The sequence below is a fragment of the Lissotriton helveticus genome, chromosome 12 (assembly GCF_964261635.1).
Source record: "Lissotriton helveticus chromosome 12, aLisHel1.1, whole genome shotgun sequence".
NCBI classification, from domain to species: domain Eukaryota; kingdom Metazoa; phylum Chordata; class Amphibia; order Caudata; family Salamandridae; genus Lissotriton; species Lissotriton helveticus.
Genome location: NC_136073.1, coordinates 203,731,639 through 203,757,882, shown reverse-complemented (window position 1 = coordinate 203,757,882; position 26,244 = coordinate 203,731,639). Strand labels below are relative to the sequence as shown.

Genomic DNA, 26,244 nt, shown 5'->3' with positions numbered 1-26,244 from the left:
TGCTTCCTGGAGAACGAGCAAGATTGTTTTTTTCCAGCAGCTGTCATCAAAAACAATTCCAAAATCCTAATTGCAATGAATTTACACATTTTTGTTCAAAACTTCAGTGGAGGACTTTTCATCAAAACTAATTGTGGTTGTAGACTATTTTTCCAAATTTCTCAACATATAAAGCAGTGCCAATTTTCAATTCTCTTCTTTCCACCTAAACATTTAACTCATGTATTTTAATACTGGTGTGTCTTTCTTATTCACTTTGGTAGTAGGTTTCACATTCTATCTACCATTTCAGCTTCTTCCACGCTATATTGTGTAACAGATTAATCTTTCCGTAACTCAAGAATTTAGGCTTATGTAATTATTGTTATTGTCATCAGTGTTGAGATGTTGGAATCCCTAGTACTAACCAGTTATCAGTTTAATTCCAACCTGCCATGTGCCAGATTTCACAGAGCCAACCCCAGAAACAGTTCACTGTCAAGTGTAGGTAGAGGTGGTCCAAATGCTGCAGAGGTATAGAGACTGTGATTTTGTGGTAGTTTTAGTATTTGATAAAAAAGGATCATTACTCTTTCCAGGGAATCTCTTACTCCTAACTTGGAGTTGAAATCTGAGCTATGGTGGTGGTTTTTAGGGGTAATGGATAGCTCAGCACATTCACTTCATTGGTTGAAATATGGGCTGTTTCCATTGAGGAGAATGTCTTACTAATCAAAAACTGTGGTTTCGCCTATTTTATAACTGTTTATGGCTATTTTAATGTAATGTGGATTTTCCGTCTGACAGCGGGGAATAGTTATAGCATGTGCATCTATGAAAGATACCAGCACTGGATAATTGAACTTACAGGTACCTAATTTCATTACCAGCTCAGAGCTCAACCATACCACCTGTGATTCAGAAAACCCCTTAAAGCAACATTTTTAATAAATTTGTTTGCCTTAATGCTTCTTTTTTAGGAATAATGTGGTGGAATGTCTGATGGTGATGTTCATCCTATGCTACTGGACTCTTTACACCCTGTTTCTTACACTGTTTACTGTTTTGCTTTTTGCTCTGTTCACGGTTCAATGTTCCAAAGTCAACCGGCACTTCATAGAACTTATAAATTAATAAAATAACTTGGTGAGATAATGGAAGACAAATATATTGAGTATATGACCCCACTTCTGACTTCAAATTGACTATCTTAGAAATACTTTTTCCTAGGTAATCAGTTCCAGTCCCTCATCATTTTCGGTGTTTTTTGTAAACCGAATTAAGCAGTTAGAGCAGTTAGATCACAATTCAGTTGCTAACTGGTAGCCATTGTAATGAGCAGGCCCTTGCATCATCCTCTCAAAATTCCTGAAATTGAGATATTGCAGTTGTTCTTCCATCACAGCATTAAAACAGTTGTGTTTGCCAATTATCTATATATATATATAAAAATGAATGTATGTCTGTCTGTCTGTCTGTCTGTCCTTTATGCATTACTACACCATTCATCCGATCGCCATGAAACTTTGGGAAGTTGTTGAGTACACTCCCGCGAAGGTTTCTGGCATAAAGTTTTTTTTAATATCGCCCCCCAGGGCCCTCATAATCTTTCGAATACTGATGTATGCACCAGACGGAAAAACAACAAATCGTGTATCCACAAACACTCGAATAAATAAATAGAATTAAAACACCATTCATCCGATCGCTATGAAACTTTGGGAAGTTGTTGAGTACACTCCCGCGAAGGTTTCTGGCATAATTGTTTTTTTAAATATCGGCCCCCCAGGGCCCTCATAATCTTTTGAATACTGATGTACGCACAAGACAGAAAACCAAAAAATCGTGTATCCACAAGCACTCGAATAAATAAATAGAATTAAAACAGCATTCATCCGATCGACAGGAAACTTTGGAAAGTTGTTGAGTACACTCCCGCGAAGGTTTCTGGCATAAACACTTTTTAAATATCGGCCCCCCAGGGCCCTCATAATCTTTCAAATACTGATGTACGCACCAGACGGAAAAACAAAAAATTGTGTATCCACAAGCACTCGAATAAATAAATAGAATTAAAACGACACTTTGAAATGTTTTCCATATTAAAATGAATAAGTTTCAATAAAAATGACACAATGTAAATTGAATGTTATCATAACGAGTTTCCTTGAATTTCCTTTCTTCGGAGATCGCAGCAACGTGCGACGGGTAAGCTAGTATAAAATACAACAGAGAGAAATTCCAAGTGCACAATGATTCTAATATATCAATTAAAGCTAATTTCAGCATGCTAGTTGTGTCACAGAATTTTCGCCTGGTTGGTGGAAGAGGTGGGAATCTCAAGCAGCTCGAGAAGTGGAAGATATTCTCTTGAATGTAACATCTGAAGTGAACCCATCTTTAATGCTTTGGTTTTGGCCCTATTTAATTTCAATCTGCCAACGTTCAAACATGCACATCTTCTGTCTTACTTCCTTCAGACAATGAAAGTAACCTGAGGTCCCCTGAGAGACTTGTATATTTGGGTGTCCTCTACAGAGGGTTGTAACTACAAACCTCTAGAGGTAATTCGGTTGAAACGTGGTCTGATAAAATCGAGTGTAGTGATGAGAGAAGGGTGTCAACATTTCAGAGGTTTGAAGACGGCCTAGCGTGGAATAATGTGTCCAACAAATCAAGAATGTGTGAAACCACATTGTCTTAGAAGCAGTATTCCTTTATTTATTTTGCATTTATTTCATTAGCCTCTATATTTAAGTGGCTGGGCAGAAGCTTAAAGTTCAACATGTTGAATGCACCAGCCACTTTAAGCATAAGCAACTTGATCAGTTTTTGTCCAAGATATTCTGTCACACAATTGTTGAATCTCATCTTAACATCCAGCAGGACACAACTCCTCAGTCGATTTGAGTTCTAATGATTTCAGAAGAGAACCACAGAAACTAGGGTTCCAAAACTAAACTGTTGGAGGAAAACTTTTTAGATATGGTGACAATGAACAAAAGCAATATGAACAGAAGTGGTGCAATCACAAGACATAATGATTGGAAAAATACAATAAAGCATAACATTAACAGAAAAGAGTTCAAAAACACTTTTTGTTTTAGTAAAAAGCTTCATTTTGCAGTTCAAACTAATTATGCTTCTTGAAAGGCACCTTTTCAAGCCCAACTCTATCACAAATGTATCCTTTTCAACTGTTGAGTTAGACATTTAGGAGGTTTCTTCCAGCCCCCATGCAATCCTAGGTGTTAATTACACTGTAGGTAAATCTCGCTGTTGCTCTGTGTGGTACTTAGGGTGTGTACAATTACAGCACTGTTCCGAGCTTCAGTACTTGACATGGGGGTAATGCAGTAATACTGTGTTATCTGATAGAGACTTCTAGCCACAGATTCTTACCTTAGAAATGTCCACAGGTGTTAGACTGAATCTGAAGATTTTTTGTGAGCAGTACGCCTGTGTGCCAGTTGGTGGCGTCTACTGGCTCTGTATGGCGTCATCGGCGGGTGCTGCGCCAGAATTGATTTCTGCGACACCTAAATAGGTGCCACCCAGACCCGCTGACATCAGTTTTTTTCTTTCCATGCCATCTAGAATTATTTTGACGTTGTGTTGACTGTTTTTGAGCTATTACCTCCTGGTGTGTCGAGATGGCAACTCGAAAGACCGGTTTTAAGCCTTGCAGCGCCTGTCACTGACCGATGTCGTTGATTAACCTGCATCTCATCTGTCTGTGGTGCCTGGAGTGCGACCCCAACACCAAGTTGTACCCCAATTGATGATCCATGGCCCCTAAGGCTTTGAAGGAGCATTCCCTGAAGCTGCTAGCAGCCTAGCATGCCGAACCAACGAAATCGAGGTCTCAGTCAAGGAGAAGATCCTTGGATCGTTTGCAGAGCTCGTAGTCCTCTTCATCCCATTAGAAGTCCTTGGGACAATCGGGTAAGAGGCACAAGAAAAAGAGAAAGAAGTTAAAGTGCTCTTTGACTTCTCATCATCCAACGTACGACGGGACGAGGGAGCATCGGCACTCGAGGCATGGTACTTTGGAGACTGTGCCAACTCCGCACCTCCCAGACTTTACAGGAGACATAGCGACCCCTGCCCAACTCAATGAGTTTTATGAGGACATGCGTTTCATTTTTTGGGCAGCCCAACTCATTCGACATGCCTTCAGGCCTCATGGGGGTCAGAGGGGGTCCTGTCTGATTCTGCACCAGCAGCTTCGGCCCTTTCTCCAGTGGGCCCCCAGGAATCCATTCCTGGATCTAGACCGACACCGGTCGTACCATCTTGGCCTTCTCTGGCCCCATTCCCGATGCTGACGCTCCCAGCACCCACTGGCGGTGCCATCCCCATTGTGATCTCCGACTCTGAGCCAGATTGGCATCGCCCGACGCTGGCAGGAACTTTGATTCCTATATCAGAGCCGAAGCCCTTTTCCCATGGGCTAGGACTCAGGGATGAATGGGAGAGCTTGTTGAACCCTGAAGAATACCAGCCATACATTGAAGACCCTAATATTGGCTGGAGTGAGGAACTGGGTGACGCCCAGATACTGATATGCTCCCTTCGCCTATTGTAGCGCTATTGTATCGTGGTGCTGAGGGTGACTGAGGTCCTTGACCTTCAGTTGCCCTCTGTGGCAGTCAAGCCTAACATCTTGACAGAGGTGCTGCAACTGGGTCTCTCCTCATCGGAACTTCTGCTCCCATTCAATGATGCCCTCACTGACGTCCTGTTGGGGACCTGGCTCCTGTGAATAGGATGATTGCCCGCTGCCTTCGCCCCGTGCCAGAGAATCCAAACTTCCTCACCCAACACCCTACCCCGCAAGGAAGTCATGGCTCTCTTGGCAAGGGAACCATAGAGAGGGGTTTGGGGCCAGAAGTAGGCTGTGGTTGCTATTCCTGTTACTTTCTGGTCCCCAAAAAGGACAACAGCCTTTTTCCTATCCTAGACCTCCGAGCCCTCCGCTTCTTACTCAAGAAGGAGAAATTCAAGATGCTCATGCTAGCTGAGGTCTTGGCTGCCCTGGACCCAGGATACTGGATGGTAGCGATAATTTCATATTCCCGTCCTGCCCACCCATTGGCACTATCTGAGGTTTACGGTAGGACAGGAGCATTTTTAGTTCACTGTGCTCCCCTTTGGCCTTACCAGTGCTCCTTAAGTGTTCACCAAGGTGATGACAGTGATTGCAGATAGTCTGCGGAGATCAGGGGTGCCAGTCTTCCCCTATCTCAACAACTGGCTGTTGACGGCATGCTCACTCGAGACTGTCATCTTCCACCTCCAAACTCTGGCAAACTTTCTGCAATCGCTGGGGTTCACTATCAATGTGCCAAAGTCGGACCTGACTCCCTCTCAGGCACTCCCTTTCATCGGAGGTGTTCTCGGCTTATCCTCCCGAGCAGCAAGTTTAGGATATTCAGGCTATGAAACCGATATTTCAGCCTCTATCCTGGGTTTTGGTGAGACTGATTCTGAGGCTGCTGGGCCTCATCGCCTCCTGCACCCTGCTGGTAACACATGCCAGATGGTATAAGCAGGCTCTTCAGTGGGACCTTAAGTTCAAGTTGGTGCAACATTAGGAGATTCTCTCCGACTTGGTCCAGATTTTGTGAGGAACTGCAGAAGACCTTCAGTGGTGGTTAACCAATCACAGTTGGGTCAGAGGCAGACCCCTTTCCTTTGCCTAACCAGAGCTCACAGTAGTTACAGATGCTTCACTCTTAGTTGCAGTGGCCATCTGGCATAGGTAGAGATCAAAGGACTCTGGTTTCTGGCACAATCCGGTCTCAACATCAACATTCTGGAATTCCATGTGAGCCGACTGGCATTGAAAGCTGTGCATCGCTACTATTTTAATTAACCTGGTATATATTTGAGTTCATTTTTGTTGCATTTTCTCCTGGTTTTAACGGGACTCATTCTACCCCCCCTTACCTGCACTTTAATCGGCTCCTCACCGCTGTTTAGGCGGGTCCGGTTCCTGGGGTGGGATTCTCTTTGGGCGCCATCTTGGAGTGGTGTTCACTCTTTGGGCGCCATCTTGGAGTGGTGTTCACTCTTTGGGCGCCATCTTGGAGTGGTGTGCACTCTTTGGGCGCCATCTTGGAGTGGTGTTCACTCTCCGGGGCTGTCACTGATGAGCGTTCTAGCGCTCCAGCTGAGTGGAGGGACGCCTATTTAAAGCTCCCTTCAACGCGCAGCGGTATCGCGCAGCGGGCGCGCCTTCGCTGCGCCTGAGTCGCACCAGAGTCCTGCCCGTCTGCGCCCGTCAGCGCTAAGGCATCGCGGGTCGTGGCAGGACTCTATGCCCCTTCCTACCATTATGCCATCACCTATAATTAGGTATCAAAGGTAAGAGCTGTTGGCCATTCGGGGATTGTGCACTGTCTGTGATCTCCCCCCAGTGGCCCCGACTTGTGGCCCCTATCGTTGCACCTGTGGCGTTTGGGCATTGGATACTCCGTCGCGCATTCGTTCCTTGAATTTACCATCTGGGCAGAAACACATGCCACGGAAGCGGGATCTTAACATCTGGAATTTGAATGTCAGGTCACTGGTAAAACATTATCAGGAGATATATGATCTCCTTAAAACAGAGGCACCTGACGCGCTTTTTATGACCGAAACGTGGCTGCAGGACTCGGACTCCTCCATACTGAACCTCGCTTTTCCCCCTGACTATGCTATCTTTACGCTTAATCGGGGTACGAGAGGAGGGGGAATTGCGTTGGCTGTTAAGTTGTCTTTCCCATGTGAATGGAAAGCCCTTAAACTTCCCGGATGTGAATGTGCTCTGTTTAAAATTTCGTTTAATCATCACTTCACCTTTTCGGGCCTTTTAATTTACCGCCCTCCGGGCTGCGATGCTGCCTTTAGGGCTGCTCTCCCGGATCTAATTAGTACGGAGGCACTAGGATGTGCGAATTTTAATGTCCTTGGTGACCTCAATCTCCATTTGGACTGTTTATCTTTGCCCGCTATTCAGAGTTTTTCTGCCGATCTAGAGGCCTTGCAGTTTTCCCAGCTGGTGAACTCTCCTACTCATCGAGATGGCCACATACTTGACCCATTTTTTACCAACTTAGAGGGTATTAGAGTACTTTGTCCCATTCAGATGATTTGGACCGATCATATGCTGGTGAAGATGGTTGTCCCTATGTCCGATCCTCCTTTTATATCTAAGGATAAAAAAATCCTTAAACGCCGTTGGAATAAATTAAAACTGGAAGACTTTTATCGTTTTTTGGAGAAAGCGCCCCTGGTCCCGGTCATTAATGTCGATGATGGGTACGACGCTTTCTGTGTGTGGATTTCCCGCGCTCTGGACTTTTTGATCCCTTTGGTATGGTCTAAACAGGGCTCTAAAGAGCATATCCCTTGGTATGACGATACCTTAGCGTCCCTTAAAAGAGCTTTGGAGAAAATCGTTTGACCCTGAGCTTAAGGCCCGCTACTTTGCTTAAAACTAAGATCTACCACAGAGCGGTATGCAGAGCCCGTGCAGCTTATTATGCTCAGGAGTTTCTGAATAGCCCTAACCCCTCAAAACTTATATTCAAGGTTTTAAAGGACTTAGTGGCTAGGAGGACAACGGTTGTAGAAATATGTTCAGATTCCCATTGTGAGGGTCTGGCCTCTTTTTTTCTCGAGAAGGTGCAAGCCATATATCGAACCTTCCCTATGGTCTCATCCAATTTAGTGCGAGACTGGTGTATCGTGAGAGATAGTGAGTGTCTCGACACCCTGCCTTCCATAACAAGTGAGGCTTTTGACCACTTGAGTTTAAAAATTAAGTCGGGCTCTCCTGCAGATCCGCTTAAACCGGCTCAGCTTAGGACTATGCTGCCGCTATGCAGCACTCCGGTGTTGTCTTTAATCAACCTGTCATTATCCTCAGGTGTAGTGCCTACTAGGCGGAAGCAGGCCATAGTCACACCCATATTGAAGAAGGCTACCCTCGATCCTCTCAAACCTGAGAACTACCGCCCGATCTCCTTGCTTCCCTGGGCCACAAAAGTTGCTGAGGCCCATGTGAACGGTATCCTGGCAGACCATCTTACCAGAGCTAACATCTTAAACCCAACTCAGAATGGGTTCCGTGCGGGCCACAGCACGGAGACGGCCCTTCTTTCCATGGTCGAAGATCTGCGATCTGTGCTTGATGCGGGTCGGACAGCGGCACTATTATTATTAGATCTGAGTGCCGCGTTCGACACTGTATCGCACAGGATCTTACTTCAGCGACTGGAGGAAGTAGGAGTCAAGGGCTCTGCCCTATGCTGGTTTCGATCCTTTCTTACGGACAGGTCGTTCCAGGTTGCGATTCCACCTGGCAAGTCTAAACCGTACCCGTTGTCTCTGGGGGTCCCACAGGGGTCTTCGTTGAGCCCCACTCTTTTTAATCTTTACGTGAGACCGCTGGCTGCGGTCGTCAGGCAATGGGGCCTGACGATGGTCTCATATGCTGATGACACGCAGCTGGCGGTCACGTTGAGTGGGGACTCTGATGTGGAAGCCCTCTGGTTCCGGGACGGCTTACGGGCAGTGGCCAATTGGATGAACTCTAACTGTCTCCAGTTGAACACCAAGAAGACAGAGGTCATGGTGGTAGGCAAGCAAGTGGGGTTGTGGGGCGACGACTGGTGGCCTTCTGAACTGGGTGTGACCCCCTCTCCGGTATTGGAGATAAAAAATCTTGGGGTTTGGCTTGATCCAACACTTAGTTTTATCTGCCATACCAAGAGGGTGGCGGCCTCTTGCTATGGCGTTATTAGAGGACTAAGGCCTATAATGAGATTCTTTGATGCCCCCACCAGACAGCTGGTGGTTCAGGCATCAGTACTGTCTCGACTGGACTACACCAGCTCGCTCTTGGCCGGGATAAATCAGGCTGAACTCATTCGGCTGCAGCGAGTTCAAAAACGCTGCGGCCAGAATAGTGGTAGGTTTGCCTAGACGGTGCTCGGTCTCCAAGACGATGCACTCGCTTCATTGGCTCCCTGTAACTCAGAGGATTAAATTCAAGGTTCTCTGCGTGGCATTTAAAATCCTCAAAGGTATGTCTCCCCAAATTCTGGTGAATCTTCTAATTCCGGTGAATCTTCTAATTCCTTATGTCCCTTTGCGGACTCTGAGATCTTTGGGCCAGAACTTGGCAGTGGTTCCTCGCTTCAGGCTGAGTAGAACTGGCGGCCGCTCCTTTCGAGTACTGGCAGCGAAGTGGTGGAACCTCCTCCCTTCTGAGACTCGGGCAATTGATGACCTTCTCCAGTTTAGACGCGCTATCAAAACCTTATTGTTTGTCTAAATTTAGGTTCTTCTCTGCGCCAGACTGATGTTGTGTTGTGTTTGCCTTCTCATAGCGCCAGGACGCCCCTTTGCTGGGGCAGCTGTTGCGCTGTACAAATAATAATAACATAACATAACATAACAAAGCCTTTCAACCCTCCAATAAGATAAGGCCAGTGCAGGTGCTCATGGACAACTACTACCGTAGTAACACCAAGGGGGCCTTGCTGGTGTGCTAGTGAGCACCAACCAGCAAGCCCCCCTTGGTGTTTCTACCGTAAGGTGCTTTCTCTCCTTTCTCACAATTTTCCCTATTTTTTTCTGGAAATGTTCTTCTTTTCTGTAGTGTATTGACATTTGGTTACAAATCGAACATATAGACACTTGGACTAGCGGCAGTGAACCATGCCGGTGGGGGAGTCTTTGAAAAATATTGTAGACCCCGCGAGTGTCTGGAAGGTAAGGATTGCTGTTCATTTTGAGTCAGGTCCTTTTCTGACATTTTTGATGTCTGCTCCGTAAAAACCTCTACACAACTTTCCACTCAGGCTCCTCACTCTCAAAACAGCCTTCCTGGTGGCATTTAAATCTGCCCTTAGAGTTTGTGAGATGCAGGCCTCATCATCTAAGCCGCCTTACCTCTCAGTCTATCGTGACTGAGTGGTGCTTCGCACAAGGGCCTCCTTTCTGCTGAAAGTGGGCATCCCATCCCTTGTAGGCTAATCAATCACCCCGCTTACATTTTACATTCCCCCACATCCCTTTAAAGAAGATGAGTAACTCAATTGTGTGGACCCAAAAAAAGCATTGGCGTTCTACCTTGACCGCGCACGAAAGTTCCAGGAGGATGACCAATTCTTTCTGGGGTATGTTGGTACGAAGAAAGGTCGGGCAGTGCAGAAGTGAACCATCTCTCGCTGTGTCGTGCTTTGCATCAAAATCTGCTACGCATTGGCCAAGAAGCAACTTCCTCAAGCCTTGCAAGCTCATTCAACCAGAGCTAAAGCTGTGACCACTGCGTTCCCTTGTGGAGTTCCAGTTCTGGTTATCGACCAGGGAACACATAGACTTCCCGGCACACATTCACCAAACATTACTGTATAGACAGTCAGGTCCGTAGTGATGGTTACTTCACCTGTTCGGTCCTACAGTACTTCCATGTCTGAAATTGGTCCACAGACTGTCCTCCAGGGATAGTATTGCTTGGGTATCTATTCAAAGGTAAGGAATCTGCGGCTAGAAGGCTCTATTAAATGAACAAGTTACTAACCTTCATAACGCCTTATCTGGTAGACTATATCTAGCTGCAGATTCCTCATCAAACCACCCAATTCCTCCCCGCTCTGCAGACACATTTCTAGGGTCAGTGTTGATCTCTTTCAGGGCCCTAGTTTAGACACATCAGTGTCAGTACGCTTCATGACTCCGCTCTTCAGGCGTGGAAAGCCATTAAAAGTAACTGACTTCGGAGCACTTTGGTGGTGCTTATATAGGTGCAACGGACATTACCAACAACACCACATGGAGCCGATCAACCCCACCTACCAGTGTGCAGGGGTACTGCTCACAACAAAATCTTCCGAATCTAGTTGACACCTGGATAAATTTCAAATGTAAGGAATCTGTGACTAGATAGTCTTTACCGGAGAAGGCATTACCGAAGGTAAGTGACTTGTTTTTTCTTACTTTTTGGGCTGTAGTAACTCAAATTGTGGGCTGTTTGCACCAGATTTTACCAGCTGTATATAATGCTAGTAAAAGCCCATGTGGTGTGGGGTTAAAGCAAAAGTTGATATCCTGACACAGGCGCAAACTACTTTTTCAAAATTATCATAATCAGAGTTGATTATTATAATCCGTGCTGGTGCTCGGGGTACTGAGTACCTGCACTCCTTTCATTTGAAAGAGGAATACCGGCATTTCTCAGTGGGGGGAGGGGGTTCAATACTTTCAGAGGAAGAGTACCAGCACATCTCAATAACACACAGGTACTCTTGGCCAGTGAGTACCCACTCTTCTGCAATTCCATTTCAACCGCTGGCTATAATGTGTCTCTAAGTCTATGTTTTCAGGGAAAATATGAAAGTGGTGGGAGGTCATTAGCACTGAACTCCTCTCCACCTTTCAACCTTTAAGATAGCTATTTTGATAATCATTTCTAAATGCGCCTTATACCTGCAGCATGTTTTGAACATTGAGTTATTTTATTCTTCAGATGACAGGTTCAGCATACTGGAATCTGGCAGTAGAGATGTTAAATTGACGTCAAAGCTTTACTTTTATGAAAAAATGTTAAAGTACTTTTACAGTGAAATCAATTCTAATCAGCTGGAGGCATTTTCATACAGAATGTTCTTTTTCCCCCATTGCTACTTACACAATTGTGGCTTAACCTACAGCAGCGATTGACTGTAAACCTAATTTCGCTGAATTTTTTTAATAAAAATTTGATCAAGAAATTGGCGTTTCATCTTTGTTACGTACATGAAACAGTTGCATCTATGGGCAGGATTGTGTCCAAGCTATTACTAATAATCAGGTGAAATTAAGGCTGCTGCTATCTAAAATTCGTATACTGTAGGGGTAGTTTTTGGCAGGAAAATATGTTTTCAATTATTTGAGGACAGAAGATCTACAGCGGGGAAAGCATGAAGGAGGGTGTGATGCTAAGCAGATGGAAGAAATGTCGGCTGCCTAACCGCTTAATCCCCTATTTTTATTCTTTACATTTTTTCGTTTTTTGGCGTTTGCTTTGCACCAAGAAACCTTGTAGAAGCATAGCATTTAAGTGTTTTTCCGCGTGTGTCATTACTAAGATACTTAAACCCTATCGGCTTATTCTCCACTTACTTTCTAATCAGCAATTTGAATATTTGCTGGACTCCCTCCAAGAACGGCTCAGACAAAAAATATCGTATCATTTGAGCCCTTTGGTTCTGTTCCAAATAATCAGCAGCTGCAGAAAGGCAGGGTGGTCGGTACTTTCAAAAAATGTTAAAATCTAACTGCTAAACCATGCATCCAGGGGTTGGAATTCAGAAGCTTGAAATTAGCAGTGTGGTATTGCCCCTGTTTGCGGTCTAGTCTTTATGAGCAGGACACGATGCCAAGGAGTGTGCGGTGATTATCTTTTACCAGCAGCCACAATTATCAACTTAAAAGCTGGTCAAGTAATTCTTGTAAATCACTGTGTTTTGGTATTATACGTGCAGTCTGAAAAATCTCAAAGCTGTACACTGCCTTTCCGTTCTATAAACAAACTTTGTTTTCAATTTCACCTTTGAACATCGTAGTGGTTTTTTTCCATACAACATGCCCAAACCACCTAATTCAAATCCACAAAACTCAGTTGAATGCTTCGGTTTGCTAGATTTTTATTAAGGGCTTACATCTAATGGCTTCTTGGCACTGTACTGGGAGACTGGATTGGGCAGGATTGCTGGAAGATGAGATGGCGCTTGCTAGAGCGCACCCTTGCCTCGAGATACATAGCACGAGCTTGGAGCATGGGTACTCGCAAACATTTGAATTCACACAAGGGGGCTAAGGGACATTTAAGGACCAGCGTGAGCTACCTCCCCACTCTTAAATCATATCACAGAAAAAGCCACAGGTCCGAAATGCCTGAAGAGGTCAGAATTATAGCTTTGTCCGCTTAACCAAGAGTAGGGGGATCCCTTTTCAGGGCGGTTCCCTGTACACACCAAAGGTGTCATGCTTCATCATAGGGGTGCCTCCTTGCGAGAGAGACCTAGTCTCTACGCGGGCTACAACCCCCCCCTCTCTACGTGGTGGAGTTCAGGGATGTTTTGACACTGGGAGTTAGGATTCTATACTGCCCTAGAGCATAATTACCTACTTGTCTGGGCCATCGCGATCTTCCATAGGGCCCCCTTGGTAACCCTACAGGTGGTCCGCTTCGACCACACCCCCGAGTATACTCTGTTTCACATTATCCTGGATCATCCTTTCCCTCCTCCACATGTCCCCATTGGTAACCCTATAGGTGGTCCGCTTAGACCACACCACCGATTACACTCAGTTTCACGTCATCCTGGATCCTCTTCCACCACCCACATGTGACACGGATCCTTGGCTCTAGGCTGCCTTCCCTTTTTGTCTGAAAGGACACCTATGTGTGTACCCCCTTCTTTTGTTTAGGCTGTCCCTTCCCGTCTCTTAGACACTTGTACAGGTCCCTAGGCCGAAACATGTTGGTCTTATACTAACACAGACGCTCCTAATAGCAGCACCTGTGTTACAAGCTATTTGATTTGTTTTTAATCCTGACACTGGGTAGCGGAATAAAGTTGCTGCATAGCTAACCCCGTAGCCAGTTTTAAATCACACACACACCAGCACTCCACCTTTTTTACCACACCAAGCTCACATAGGGTTTTAGTACACCGGTCATGCTACAATTAAAACATCCCTGAGCTCCTCCCTCGTAGAGAGGGGGTTGTAGCCAGCGTAGAGACTAGGTCTCTCACACGAGGAGGCACCCCTATGATGAAGCATGACACCTTTGGTGTGTGAGGGGAACCGTCCTGAAAAAGGATCCCCCTACGCTTGGTTAAGTGGAGGAAGCTATAATTCTGACCTCTTCAGGCATTTCGGACTTGTGTTTATTTTACTCGCTATCATTTCCCCATGGACCACAAAGTACTAACAGTGGCATGTCAGAGGTCCACACGAATGCCAGCAGGGCAAGGGTCGGGGTGATGAAACGTGGGCGTAGGAGGACGCGAAGCAGATGCATGTGTGGACAACAAACCGAGCCTTCATATGACTTCTGTCTGCTGTCAACGCTCTATTCTCATGCACCAAGAATTAAATACAAAGCACTAACTTCTAATGTAAGACGTGAGCGGGCAGAGATACTCATCTGGTGGCTGAATTGCAAAATGTGAAATTAGAAGACCTGGGATCAGTACTGGCTTCCCCACTTACCAAATTGAGTGGTCTTAAGCAATTGGTTAATTTCACTTTGCGTTCCTTTTCTTCATTACCACACACGAGCACTTAGAATATACGAGTTCAGGATGTGTGCAGTAGAAAACCTTCTATTGTGTTTTATGTAATTAACTATAATGTTGTTCCAGTTATATAACAACCAAGGCTACACACAAGCTGCACCTGGCAAATGATTTGCCTCTTGGTTCACTAATGACAGTGTTTTCAGAACGGGGGCGTCATGAATGTTTCCAAGTTTATGTTTGAAAACTGTCCCTTTTTTATAAATACTTCTCAATGCATTGATATCATCTGATCTACTAAGGTAAAACGCTCATGCATAGTAATAAAAACACTTATTTGAAGTTTGCAGAGTGTTTATCATGGTTCACATGTATTGCCCAATATGACTTCCAAAACTAAAGGCATTCCTGAAGATAAGTTGTCTAGGACACCTTCTTTTCTTCTCTACCATTACTTTAATTAAGGTATAAACAAAGTATTGCCGTTTCACAACTTTCTGAATGTTCCTGCTCTGTCAAGTGCAGCTCCATGCTGCTGATAACAAGGGGCCGCAATTAAAGAGTCAGGAGGGCTGCATGTGGCCCTTGGGCCGTCGTACTTTGATTATCACTGGGACCTTAGAGGCTGTTTCTGTGTCGTAGCTTTGTTGGTAGCAGATGCCTTTCCTCTTTGAATAGAAGAGGCTCTGTAAATCCCGGGAGAGGATCTGAAGAAGCTCAGCCAGCGGATGGGCCAATGTTATGGTTTATCTCGGGCCACACATTTTTCATGTTGGTGCCGCAGGCTCCTTAATGATTAACAATGTTCTATTAGTCCTCGAAATTCTCTAAACGTTCCATACGAAACTCGAAAAACCAACATGAATGGGTTTCCGAATCTTCAGACGCGGCCTTCGAAATGTATTTAAAATGTTCATTTATAAATGCCCATCACTCACGTTGTTGATAATGTTCCCCAACGTGCTTCCAAAATGCTTCTCCATTTCCATAAAAGGGTGCAGTGATTCCTCTATTAGTTTTGGTGCCTTTAACCCTGGCTGATTGCAACTCCCCCGCTCTTTGCTGTGTGGAGAAGAGTTTACGACTGATACTGCTCTGTCTTTGGGTTTCTTTCTGATGCTGAGCACTTGTTGCATACTGGAGGCTTGTCAAAGGTTAGTGCAAGACCTGAGGCCAAAACATTATGATAACCCTGTAAATGCTTCCTGCTTTTAAAGTCGAGCCTTGGCAGTGCATTCGCTGCTCTGCGAGACGTGCTGTATTCAGGTAGGGACTTGAAGCTCGGCCCACTCTCTGTCTATATTGTTCATTGGCTTGTGTCATTGTCCACTGTAAACTGTGGCTGTTCATTAGTCAATAGGCTTAGTAGTCCCTCCTTAGTACCGCCTTGTCTCATATTGTAACCTCCCATGGCAACACCTCCTGTTACGTGTGTTGTTCCTCAGTAGACTTTAATTACAGCCTCTGAGCACTATTTTCTCAAATAGCTTTGTCCTGCCTGCTGTTTGCAGGCAGGACACGCTCTCTCCTAATGCTTTTTAACATTTTTATAGCACAGCCGCTGAACACATTTGTAATGCAATAGATCTCGCATTTGTGAGAGTTTAATCAATTGGCATTGTAAATGGCAACCTTTTATTTATCTGTTTTAAAAACCACACATAAATAAAAGGCATTGTCATTTACAGTGCCAATAGCTCAAACTCTCGTAAATGCGAGACATATTGCATTGTAAATGCTTGTTTCAGATGCCATAAGCATCTGTTTCTAAGTCTTTCAAAAATGTAATTCGGGAAAAGCTAAGCCAAGGCGTCTGGCGCCATCTAGTGGTGCAGTCAAGTTCTCTGCCTCACTATAAATGACCACGACACCTCCTTGCAATTAATAATCTATAAATATTGCAGAAAGAGAGCGGAATCCTGGAACAGCGCTGCTCCTAACTATGATCACCATGGCATGCTGAAGTATGTATTAGCATTTTTTATACTTACTGACCATGTTGTCTATCAGTTTTCATCTCATCTGATGTGCTCCTTGGTCAGCGCCTACTACCAATGTGCTAGTGTAAAGAAGATGTCCCCGGTTAAAGGACTTTATCCTAGTAAATATGTGGGCCATAAGTCATTTTACCATGGTTACATCTAATTTCTATGAGTTTTGGTTTCCCCTGCTAGAATATCGTTTGAGTGAGCTATGAATGTAAGCATTGGCATCTTGTAACAATCACCGAAAGCAGGGTCACACGCAGAAAGGTGATTGTAAAGTAAGTCTTTATTGTAGAGACTAAACTACTGCGACCTCAGCCACAGCCTTGCATTACTCCGAACTGTCACACAGTCCCCGGCGCTCGCCTTGGAACTCTGGTCGCGGTGACATTCTAAGTGATGTCACCGCGAGCAGTTCCATCACACGCGAGGGCGCCGGGGGGTTTAGACGATGGAAGATACCACACATCCCCCTTCCCTGCGGAAAGAAGACATAAAGCATAGTAAGAACTGTAAAATGCATCAGGTAGAGCGAGGACACCCAACCGGGGTGTGTAACAGTACTTTTCCTAGGCCTGGTGTAAATACATGACCAGGGGAGGCAAGATGACCTGGTTTACATCATAACATACTGATCAAAATGCCGGGGAGGTCTTGTAACTCTCCTACTAGGCCTACCGCTGGGGTGGGGGCCCACCGATTGCCTCTTGGTGGTGGAACTGAAGCCCTGTCTGGGGTCTCCCTCCCACCCCTTTGAATTCTCTGGACCGTTCACTGGCAGATGGTACTTTACAACCCTCCCAAGGTTCCATATTTTCCCTTCTCTTGTCTTGACTGCATTCTTGAATAGCTTAGTAATCTTGGTGGGGCTGGTGTACTCTGACCAGTTAGCCTTTCCTGTGGGAGCTCTGATCTTGATACTGTCTCCCACCTTGAATTCAACCTTCTGCGTGGCCTTGCGCCAGTCGTACCCTTCTTTTCTCTTTTCCGCGGCTTCCTCCTGCTTCTTCACGGTCTTCGCTTCTTTAGCTCGGTCTGACCACCCCTTGTGCCACTCCATCCATCCTGGTGTTAGCTTGGTGCTGGGTATCCTGGCACGAAGCAATTCAAACGGGGTGACTCCCGTCGTCTGGTGTGGAGTGAACCTGTAAGCTTCCAACCTTCTCCACGCCTCTTCCTTCCAGCTTATGCCACTGGCCCTGGCCAACTGGATGCTTTCTTTGAGGGTTTTGTTAAACCGTTCGACCATGCCGTTAGTCTCGGGGTGGTATAGGGCGCACCGCTTGTGTCTGATACCTCTCGCTTCCAGGAAGCCTTCCATTTCCTTGGAACATAGCTGCACGCCGTTATCCGTGAGGATGTTGCTAGGCAATCCTTCTCGGATGAACACTTCCTCTAGGAAGCTGATGACAGTTTTGGTCGTGACTTCGCTGACGAACTTTATCTCTGGCCACCTAGAATACAAATCCACTAGCACCAAGATGTAGGGTGTCCGCAGTTCTCCTGACATGGGGCCCACGATGTCCAATGCCAACTCATCCCATGGTCCTGAAGGGGGCGGCCTGCATACCATGGGGGGCGTCTGTCGCTTCAGGACCTTGTCGCTGTTACTGCACGGTATGCACTCCCTGATTCTCCTCTCGGTGACCAGATCCATGTTTGGCCACCAATAGCTCTCCCTGAGTCTTTGTTTGGTTTTGGTGATGCCCAAATGCCCTTCGTGGGCTAACTCGACCAGGTTGCCTCTTACGGTTGCAGGAGGTACAAGTCTCGTACCCCTGAATAGACATCCGTCTACAATGGACAACTCGTCCTTAATGGCCAGGTATGGCCGCAGGTTTTCGTCCTGTTTGTCGCCGTGCTTCCATCCGCCTTTTATCCTTAGGTAGACCTCTCCCAGAACTTTATCCTCTTCCAACGCCTTTCTCCATGTTTCTTCTCCTAATGCCCTCTGGATGACACAGACATCCTCCAACAGAAGATCCTCTTCTTCTTCGTCCGTCCTCCCTTGCTTCCCTCTCGCTTCTTCATCACTGACGAGTCTGGACAGACAGTCCGCTGCGAGGTTTTGTGTCCCGGGGACGTACTCGACATCAAAAGTGTATTCTTGAAGGCCGACCACCCAACGCCTTATCCTGCTGGAGATAGCATCCAAGCCCTTCTTACTGAATACTTCAACTAGCGGCTTGTGGTCAGTTCGGAGGGTGAACTGAGTTCCCCAAAGGAAGTCTCTGAACTTTCCTACTGCCCAAGATACTGCCAGAGCCTCTTTCTCGATCACCGAATAGTTGTTCTCGGACTTCTGGAGTGACCTTGAGGCAAAAGCTATTGTTTCTTCTCCTGCTTCTCCAACTTGGGTGAGGACAGCTCCCAAACCTTTTGCGCTCGCATCGGTGGTGAGTACCGTCGCTCGGTTGGGTATATATGACTTCAAACTGGGGGCCTCTGCGAGTGCTTTCTTCACGTCCTCGAACTCCCTTTGGCACTCCTGACTCCACTGAAATTCGTTCTCCTTCTTAAGCAGTAGCCTGATGGCGTAAGTTCTTCCCGCCAGGTTTCTTATGAACTTCCCGTAGAACTCTAACATCCCCATGAATGACTTGATCTCGTCCTTGCTCTTGGGGGGTGTCAGGTTGACTATGGTGTTCTGTAGTTCGGCTTTGGGACATATGCCTTCTGTCGTCACCTTGTGCCCAAGGAAGTCCAATTCTGCAGAGCCAAACACACACTTGTCTTTTCTGACTGTGAGGCCTTGCGACTGAAACCTCTCCAGCACACATCTCAGTCTGCTGTCATGCTCCTCATTGCTCTTGGCGAAAATGAGCACGTCGTCCTGGTAGCACATGACACCTGGGATGCCCTTCAACATGTTGCCCATGACTCTCTGAAATACGGCGGCCGCCGAGACAAGTCCAAACGGCATTCTTTTGAACTTGTATGCGCCCATGGGTGTTACGAACGCTGTGAGCTCCTGAGACTCTTCGTGTAGCTTTATTTGGAAATAGGCCGAGGTGAGGTCGAGGGTTGAAAACACCTTGGCACCTTCTAGCATGCTCATCATTTGGGTGATGTTGGGTAAGGGGTAACGGTCAACCACGACCTCCTTGTTCAATGCCCTTAAGTCTATGCAGAGCCGGACCGACCCATCCTTCTTCTTCGCTGCTACAATGGGGGCCAACCATTCCGTGGCTTCCACCGGCTCGATGACGCCGGCCTTGCACAGTTTCGCCAGTTCAGACCTCACCTCTTCCTGAATTGCAATGGGGAGCCTCCTAACTTTAGCCACTACCGGTCTGGCGTTCTCCTTCAATCTTATTTTGTGACAGTAGTTTTTCAGACATCCTAGTTCTTCTCTAAACACTTCTTTGAACTCTGTTACCACGTCAGCCTTGTGTTCAACAATTTCTTGTACAAGGATCTGGGGACTGCAGTTAGGATTCAAATAGACCCCCAGCTCTTTCTGTGCTTGCCACCCCAAAATGTTGTCTCCTACAGTGGACACATACACTTTGGAGACTGTCGATCTGTTGCTGTAATGTACCTTCGCTACAAAATACCCCTTCATGGAGATGGGCCGACCAGCATACCCCCCTGGCCTTAGATCCATTCTTTTCAAAGTTATCGTTCCCCTTGACACACGTGAGAACTCCTTAGCATTAATAATGGTGATTCTTGAACAGGAGTCAAACAATGCTTCTAACTCAACCTCCCCAACTTTTATAGTATCCTTGGGACTACAGACTTGTCCCTCCCCGACTTGTACCACCTTTTCTGCAGACACAGGGTCGTTGGGACTAGGGACTGGTAGCTCTTTTACTTGCACAACAAACTCGTCACACACTACATTTGTCCTGTCTCTACTCTGCCTGCTGACTCCCTGCCCACTCTTGCAGTATTGTTTGAAATGTCCTTTCTTCCCACACCTGTTGCACGTGAATCTGAGAGCAGGGCATTCTCTGTCGTTAGCTAAGTGTCCCTGCTTGCCACACCTATAGCAAGTGCCTTTGAACGATCCCCCTGGCCTGCCCTCTTTCTGTTCTTTACTCGCTATCTTCTGGTTTTTTACTATGGACACTGCCTCACACTCTGTCACCACCTCACTGACATTGGCCTTTTCATCTATTTTCTTTTCCCCTGCATCTAGTTTTATTTCTTTAACACACTGAAGCATGTGCTCCACCTGCTTGGCTACAATGAGCACTTCCCGCAGGGGTGGGTCATCCTTGAGCCATAGCTCTTCGCGCACTCTTTCCATCCTACACGCCAAGACAAATTGGTCCCTGATTCTTTCCTCACTTGCCCCACCAAACTTGCAAGTGGCGGCCAACTTCCTCAAATCTGACACAAAATCTTCTATCGACTCACCCTCTTTTTGTACTCTTTTCCAGAAGTGGTACCTCTCCATGATCGTGCTGGTCTTGGGAAGATAGTGTAAATCTAGTTTTTTAAGGCTAACTTCAAACTCGTTAAGACCCCTTGCCTCCTGTGCCCCTAACTCTGGGAGATGATCTAGGACCTCCTCCCCTTCTGCACCAAGATAATAGGCCAACAAAGCAACTTTCCTTTCTAAACCCAGGTTTGGCCCACAAACCGTGGCGTAATTTAAAAATACTTTTTTCCATTTCTTCCACTGGATATTGGGATCCCCTGGGGTGGTTAGGAAAAAAGGTGGAGGGGTTACACTTTGCATGCTGGGCACTGCGTATTTCTCTGATGGCCAGGGAAAGGCACACACTCACTAAACACAGTTGCACTTAAGAGGAGGAGATAAGTCGTCATAAATCATATGAAACATGCATCCCTTCACTGCAGTCCCTCAAATAATTTTACAATAGGAGCAGACAGGCAAAGTAACACTCGAACAGTCTCTTGAATACAGGGATACAGTACAGGAGCATGGGATGGTGACAAATTTCCCTACTACGTTTTCCTTGAACCCTACGCCACGTTCTGCTTGTATACTGGCGCAGACTGACTTTAATTGCGCTGGTGGTAAAAAAAACGAAATGGTCCAGAAACCCTCTTGATGAACACTGGCAAGTACAGTCAAACTTTTTTTATGGAGAGAGAGAGAGTCACTCCGCTATATCCCATAATAAGCGCCCACTGCACAGCTCCTCTTCGTAGGTCCTTTGACTATTCTCTTGCCACGTTGTTAAAATAATGTCCAAACGCGCTGTTCTAACGCGCTTCTTAGTAACACCGCCACCCACGTTGTGCTTCTGGGTGTTTCCTGACGTGTTGTCTTACATCACACCAGCAGCTGTTAGTACTTTTCAGCTTCTCCCCCGCTGCACATTGATCTTGTTATATTACGCAGCAGTCAGATGCACCCCCCCCCTTCGACATCCTTCAAGATCACCGCTCGTCACAATACGCGCTGCTGTGTGCGCATTCTCTACAGCTGAGGCGCCCTGTGGTAATGTGACAGGTTCAGGGGGGGGTGAGTGAATTTACACGCTCCTGCCCTATGGTCCTACTATGCCACACAGTTGCGCGTGAAACCGAGGACACGGCAAGGCTTCCAAAGTCTCAAAGGTGACAGTCTCTCACCAGCTGACGCTCGCACTCACGTTAAGGAATGTTCCGCCAAGCCAAACCAAGAAGCGGCCCTTTTCTTTTTCAAAACGTACACGCGCAATTCGCCAGCAGTGGTCACCTTACTTCATTTAGTGTGCAGGGCTCCGTCTCGCAGTCACCTCATACGTTCACTGCTGCGTGTAACACGATGCGCTTCAGGACTGTCACCGCTCCATCCCGCGGCGAGATCAGAACTTATCAGCAACGCCCGCTTCCTTTCTTCACAGTCAGCTGAACTTCCTTGGCGTGTTGAGGTCGCATTAAGGTTTTCCCTCGTCGCCAGTGTAACAATCACCGAAAGCAGGGTCACACGCAGAAAGGTGATTGTAAAGTAAGTCTTTATTGTAGAGACTAAACTACTGCGACCTCAGCCACAGCCTTGCATTACTCCGAACTGTCCCACAGTCCCCGGCGCTCGCCTTGGAACTCTGGTCGCGGTGACATTCTAAGTGATGTCACCGCGAGCAGTTCCATCACACGCGAGGGCGCCGGGGGGTTTAGACGATGGAAGATACCACACATCTCTTTACATCGTTTAACTAGTAGTTATTGCGAGAGCGCTCGAGCGCCAAAAAGAATTGGTGGCGTTTTTCTAGAGTTCATGTTAAAGTTAGTTTGTTTTGTTTCCTTGATACAATTTTTAAAGTTATATCTCGAACTGTTTTAGTTCTAACGCATTTACGAGTTTCCATACACAATTACATGTAGAAACAATTTGTGTGAGGCAATGTTTGTCTAAATTGTCTCACACGTGCCATTTAGCAGATTTATAATATGTATGTATGTATATGTACATAAGATCTTTGCTCTATACTTTGCTCTAATACTGCTCTAGAGCAGCATAATATACAAAGGTTCCATTGCAATTTTAATGTTGAGTCAAATTTTTAATTAGATTTTATTGCATCGAACCTGAAATTTCACTTTACATTTATGTATTTCTATATATAATATTGGTGTAGAGCGCCGCATGTCCTTGATTGGTTACTTCACAGCGCTGCAAAATCCTGACGAGAATTGCTTTATTCAGAAATAAAGAATGATGGCCCTTGGAGTCTGCTTGGTGAAAGGGAACCGTGTTTGATGTTCTTCAGGAACGATATGTTTGCATATGAATCAGTTGTAGGCACTTTTGAAAAACTCAGTTTTTCACTATTTTCTGAACCTGACATATTTATTTATGCAACGTTATATAAAGTAAAGGAGACCCAAGGGTAATACAGCACTATTTATGAAAAAAATAGGTTCCAAGTTAGAGCATAAGATAAGAAATGGACACAATCACATTTTTAGCGAAAGCACACTGGAAGTTTGTCTGTGAAGCCTGCAGCCACCAATACTGCAGTGCAGACCATAACAGCAAAATGAGACCGGTCGCCTGGCTGACTATGACTCACAAGAAGTCAAATGTAGTGCTCCAGATACAAATGAGGGGGCTGAGAGACTGGGGGAGAAGGTCTGTTGGTAGGACCTAGGCAAGAACAGGATAAGCTGATAGGTGATGCAAATACAGTGGAGGGACACCCATTTGTGGGAGGGGAAAGAGAAGAACTGAAAGTGAGGTAACCCCAAAAATGTGTGGAAAGTCAAGAGAGAGGATGAGGAGGATGCAGGGCAGATCAAGTTCACTCGGAAACCAACATAGAAGGTCCAGAGTGGAAGATGCAGGCATCTAGTGGTTCGATAACTGAGCCATGTAAGTCGTCAAAGACGAAATTGGGTACTCGTTTATAACACTAGGGATTTTAGTTCCTTTTCATTATTTATTCATTTATGTAGTTATGTATTTACTTGTGTATATATTTTGTGTTTAATTCGATTAAGTCTTAATATAAAATAAGGAAACCCATCTAAAACCAGATTAAAAAACTGTGTGTAAAGGTAAGAAGAAAATACAAAGTAAATTCCTAGACCACTTAAACACAGTCCATATTTTTAATAACAAGTGAAAAAAAACAAGCCTACTGTCACATTCAAATATCGTATTTGTCTGGTATCTTTGATATACATTAAACTTTAAAAAACAAAGAGCATAGATAAACCCTGCGAAGAGGGAGGACAGAAGATAAACAAGCTACATGTGTAATGCGTTATTTTGTTATTCAAATTGCACAGTCAGTAACCCTCTTTCGGTGTTAGTGAATTTATAAGAGTTTTATAAGCTATTTCCGGATTAACAGCAATCCTCTAGTGAAATATAACATTTCGTGTGCAAGGGTGAGGAAATTCTTCAGTATTGTTAATACGTTTAAATACTGCAAGATACTCTCCTATAAATTATAAAAATCTCTTATATTCAACATAAGTTATATCATTGGCCTGTCTAATAATACAAATGTATTTACTCAAAATAGCACTGTGAACCAACACACTAACTGCTTGAGGTACTTACACTGAAGGAGTAATGTTTAAATACTACGAGATAGATATGCCGACCTGGAATTGCTGAACACCAGTGCTTTAAATGGTCCGGTACGGAGTACCAGCACTTTTATATTTTCTCTCCTTGAGTACCGGGACCTTTCCTCGGAAAAGGAGAAAACTGGTAATCCTAATGGCCCGGTTTTGATGCGGTTGGTGCTGCGCTCCATCCTTGGCAGGTCTTTAACCCCTCCCATGCTCATGGCGAGCTGAGCTCGTCATGAGCCACTATGCTCGTGTTTTAAGCCAAGCTGTAGAGTGGTGTTCAAATAATGTATTTATTATGTCTTGTTGTATTAATTGCATACATATTGTGGATTTATAAAAAACAGTGGCTGTGGTTTGTATTCAATAGTACAAATTTGTATGATATTACAAAAATGTTAAATGTTTCCATTTTTGTAACCTTTGTGTTGTAGATCAGCAGGGAAATGCTACAAAGAATCCCAATCTTAAAGACTCTTCGCCAGAAGGAGCAGGAGGCGGGGAAGGATGTATCCCTGAAGGATGAGCGCCTTCCGAATGAGAACAATCAACGACCTGTCCTAAAAACCAAAGAAGATCATAAGACCATGAGTGTGGAGACCGGCCCAGTTCAACATGAACACAACAGGGGAGGAAATGAAAGATCACCAGAAAAGCAAGGACCCTATGATGCTTGTACCATTACTACAGTTTATATAGGGAATATCCCTCAAGAGGTTCGTGTCAGTGAGTTAAAGAGTGCCTTACGAGAAAGAGACGCGTTACCGCTGCGCCTCAACTGGCATGGTGCGCAGCGTAGAGCCTTCCTGGATTACAAGGACCAGGTCACTGCTGAGAACGTGTTGTCTTCACTAGCAGGATTGTGCATTGGTGGGAAGACACTCCGAGCAGAGCTTGCTAAAAACCAACGAATTAGGAGAGGCGAAAGCCAATCCTCTGAAACAACTGCCTGACTCAGAATTTACCACATCTCTCTTTTTGTTTAGTGAAATGAACTATGCGTGTTTTGCCGGGAATTTAATCGCTATAGTTTCCAAAAATCAAAATTGGAGTATAAACAAAGTTTTTATTGTACTGTACAAAAGAATAAAAAATGCTGCAATGCCAACTGTTCTGTAATTCATAGATTTCTGCAGAAAGGGCAGTTTTATATTGGAAGCAGAGAAATAATTTATTATTTTTAGGCGATGGATAAGAAGCCTTTCTCTATGATCATGGCGGCCATTATTGAAATCCAAGGACTACCAGAGTGTACCTGCCTGAACCCTTGTGGGAATATTCCCGTTGGGTAGTTGCCAGAAAAGTGCTTGAACGGATTGTCTGCCACACCGTGATGAAGTCCTTGAGTTAAAAGAAATAACTCACTATGTGAATTCATAAGACTCTGCATAAGCAGGTTGTAATAAAATTACTTTTTAAAAAGGTTTGTACGTACAGAGTTACTCTGCAGTTTTTCCTTTTTTTCATCATATTATTTTCAAGCTGTGACATTGGGCAAATCATACCCCAAACCCCATGGAACGGCTCACTGCTGGAAGAAAAACACCTCTGTTAGGAATGTTAAAGTTGTTAGGCCGTCCCATCTAATGCCTTCCAGAACTACCTAGTGTTTTTTCTCTTAGAAGTTTGATATTCCTGCGTGTCATCTGGGTGTGCCTATGCCATCTTGTGGTTTTTGGCACTATTCATACCAGGTCCCAATCCAGGGGAACTTGCCAAGTGGTGCCCTTTTTGCGATTTATTTTGGTGACTCTCTCCCTCAAGCCATGCTCTTTGGTGACTGGTGGTGGCGGCACCAGCATGATTACTGTCGGGGAACACTAGCTTGATCATCTGTAAAACTGACGAGAGTCTGCTTACTTTCTTATCTCCAAGTAAAAAGTCTGTCTAGCCCCCAGAACTGGTATATCTGCCATCATCGCGAGCAAAACATGTATGAAGTAACTATTTTTGCGTGTGTGATATCTGTGGTTCACGGGTGAAGTGGTGAATGGTGGGGTCCTTTTGGACAC

At 45.3% G+C, this 26,244-nt stretch overlaps 1 protein-coding gene across 2 annotated transcripts in view; it reads left to right on the top strand.

Moving 5' to 3' along the window:
- Window positions 1-25,656, top strand: part of MTHFSD (methenyltetrahydrofolate synthetase domain containing) — a 152,999-nt gene extending 127,343 nt beyond the window's left edge. For both annotated transcript variants that reach the window (XM_078669260.1, XM_078669259.1), the window contains exon 9: window positions 24,667-25,656. In XM_078669260.1, coding sequence (XP_078525386.1) covers window positions 24,667-25,185 — 519 coding nt within the window. In that variant the 3' untranslated portion in view covers window positions 25,186-25,656. The remainder of the gene's footprint in view (window positions 1-24,666) is intronic.
- Window positions 25,657-26,244: the final 588 nt, after the last annotated feature.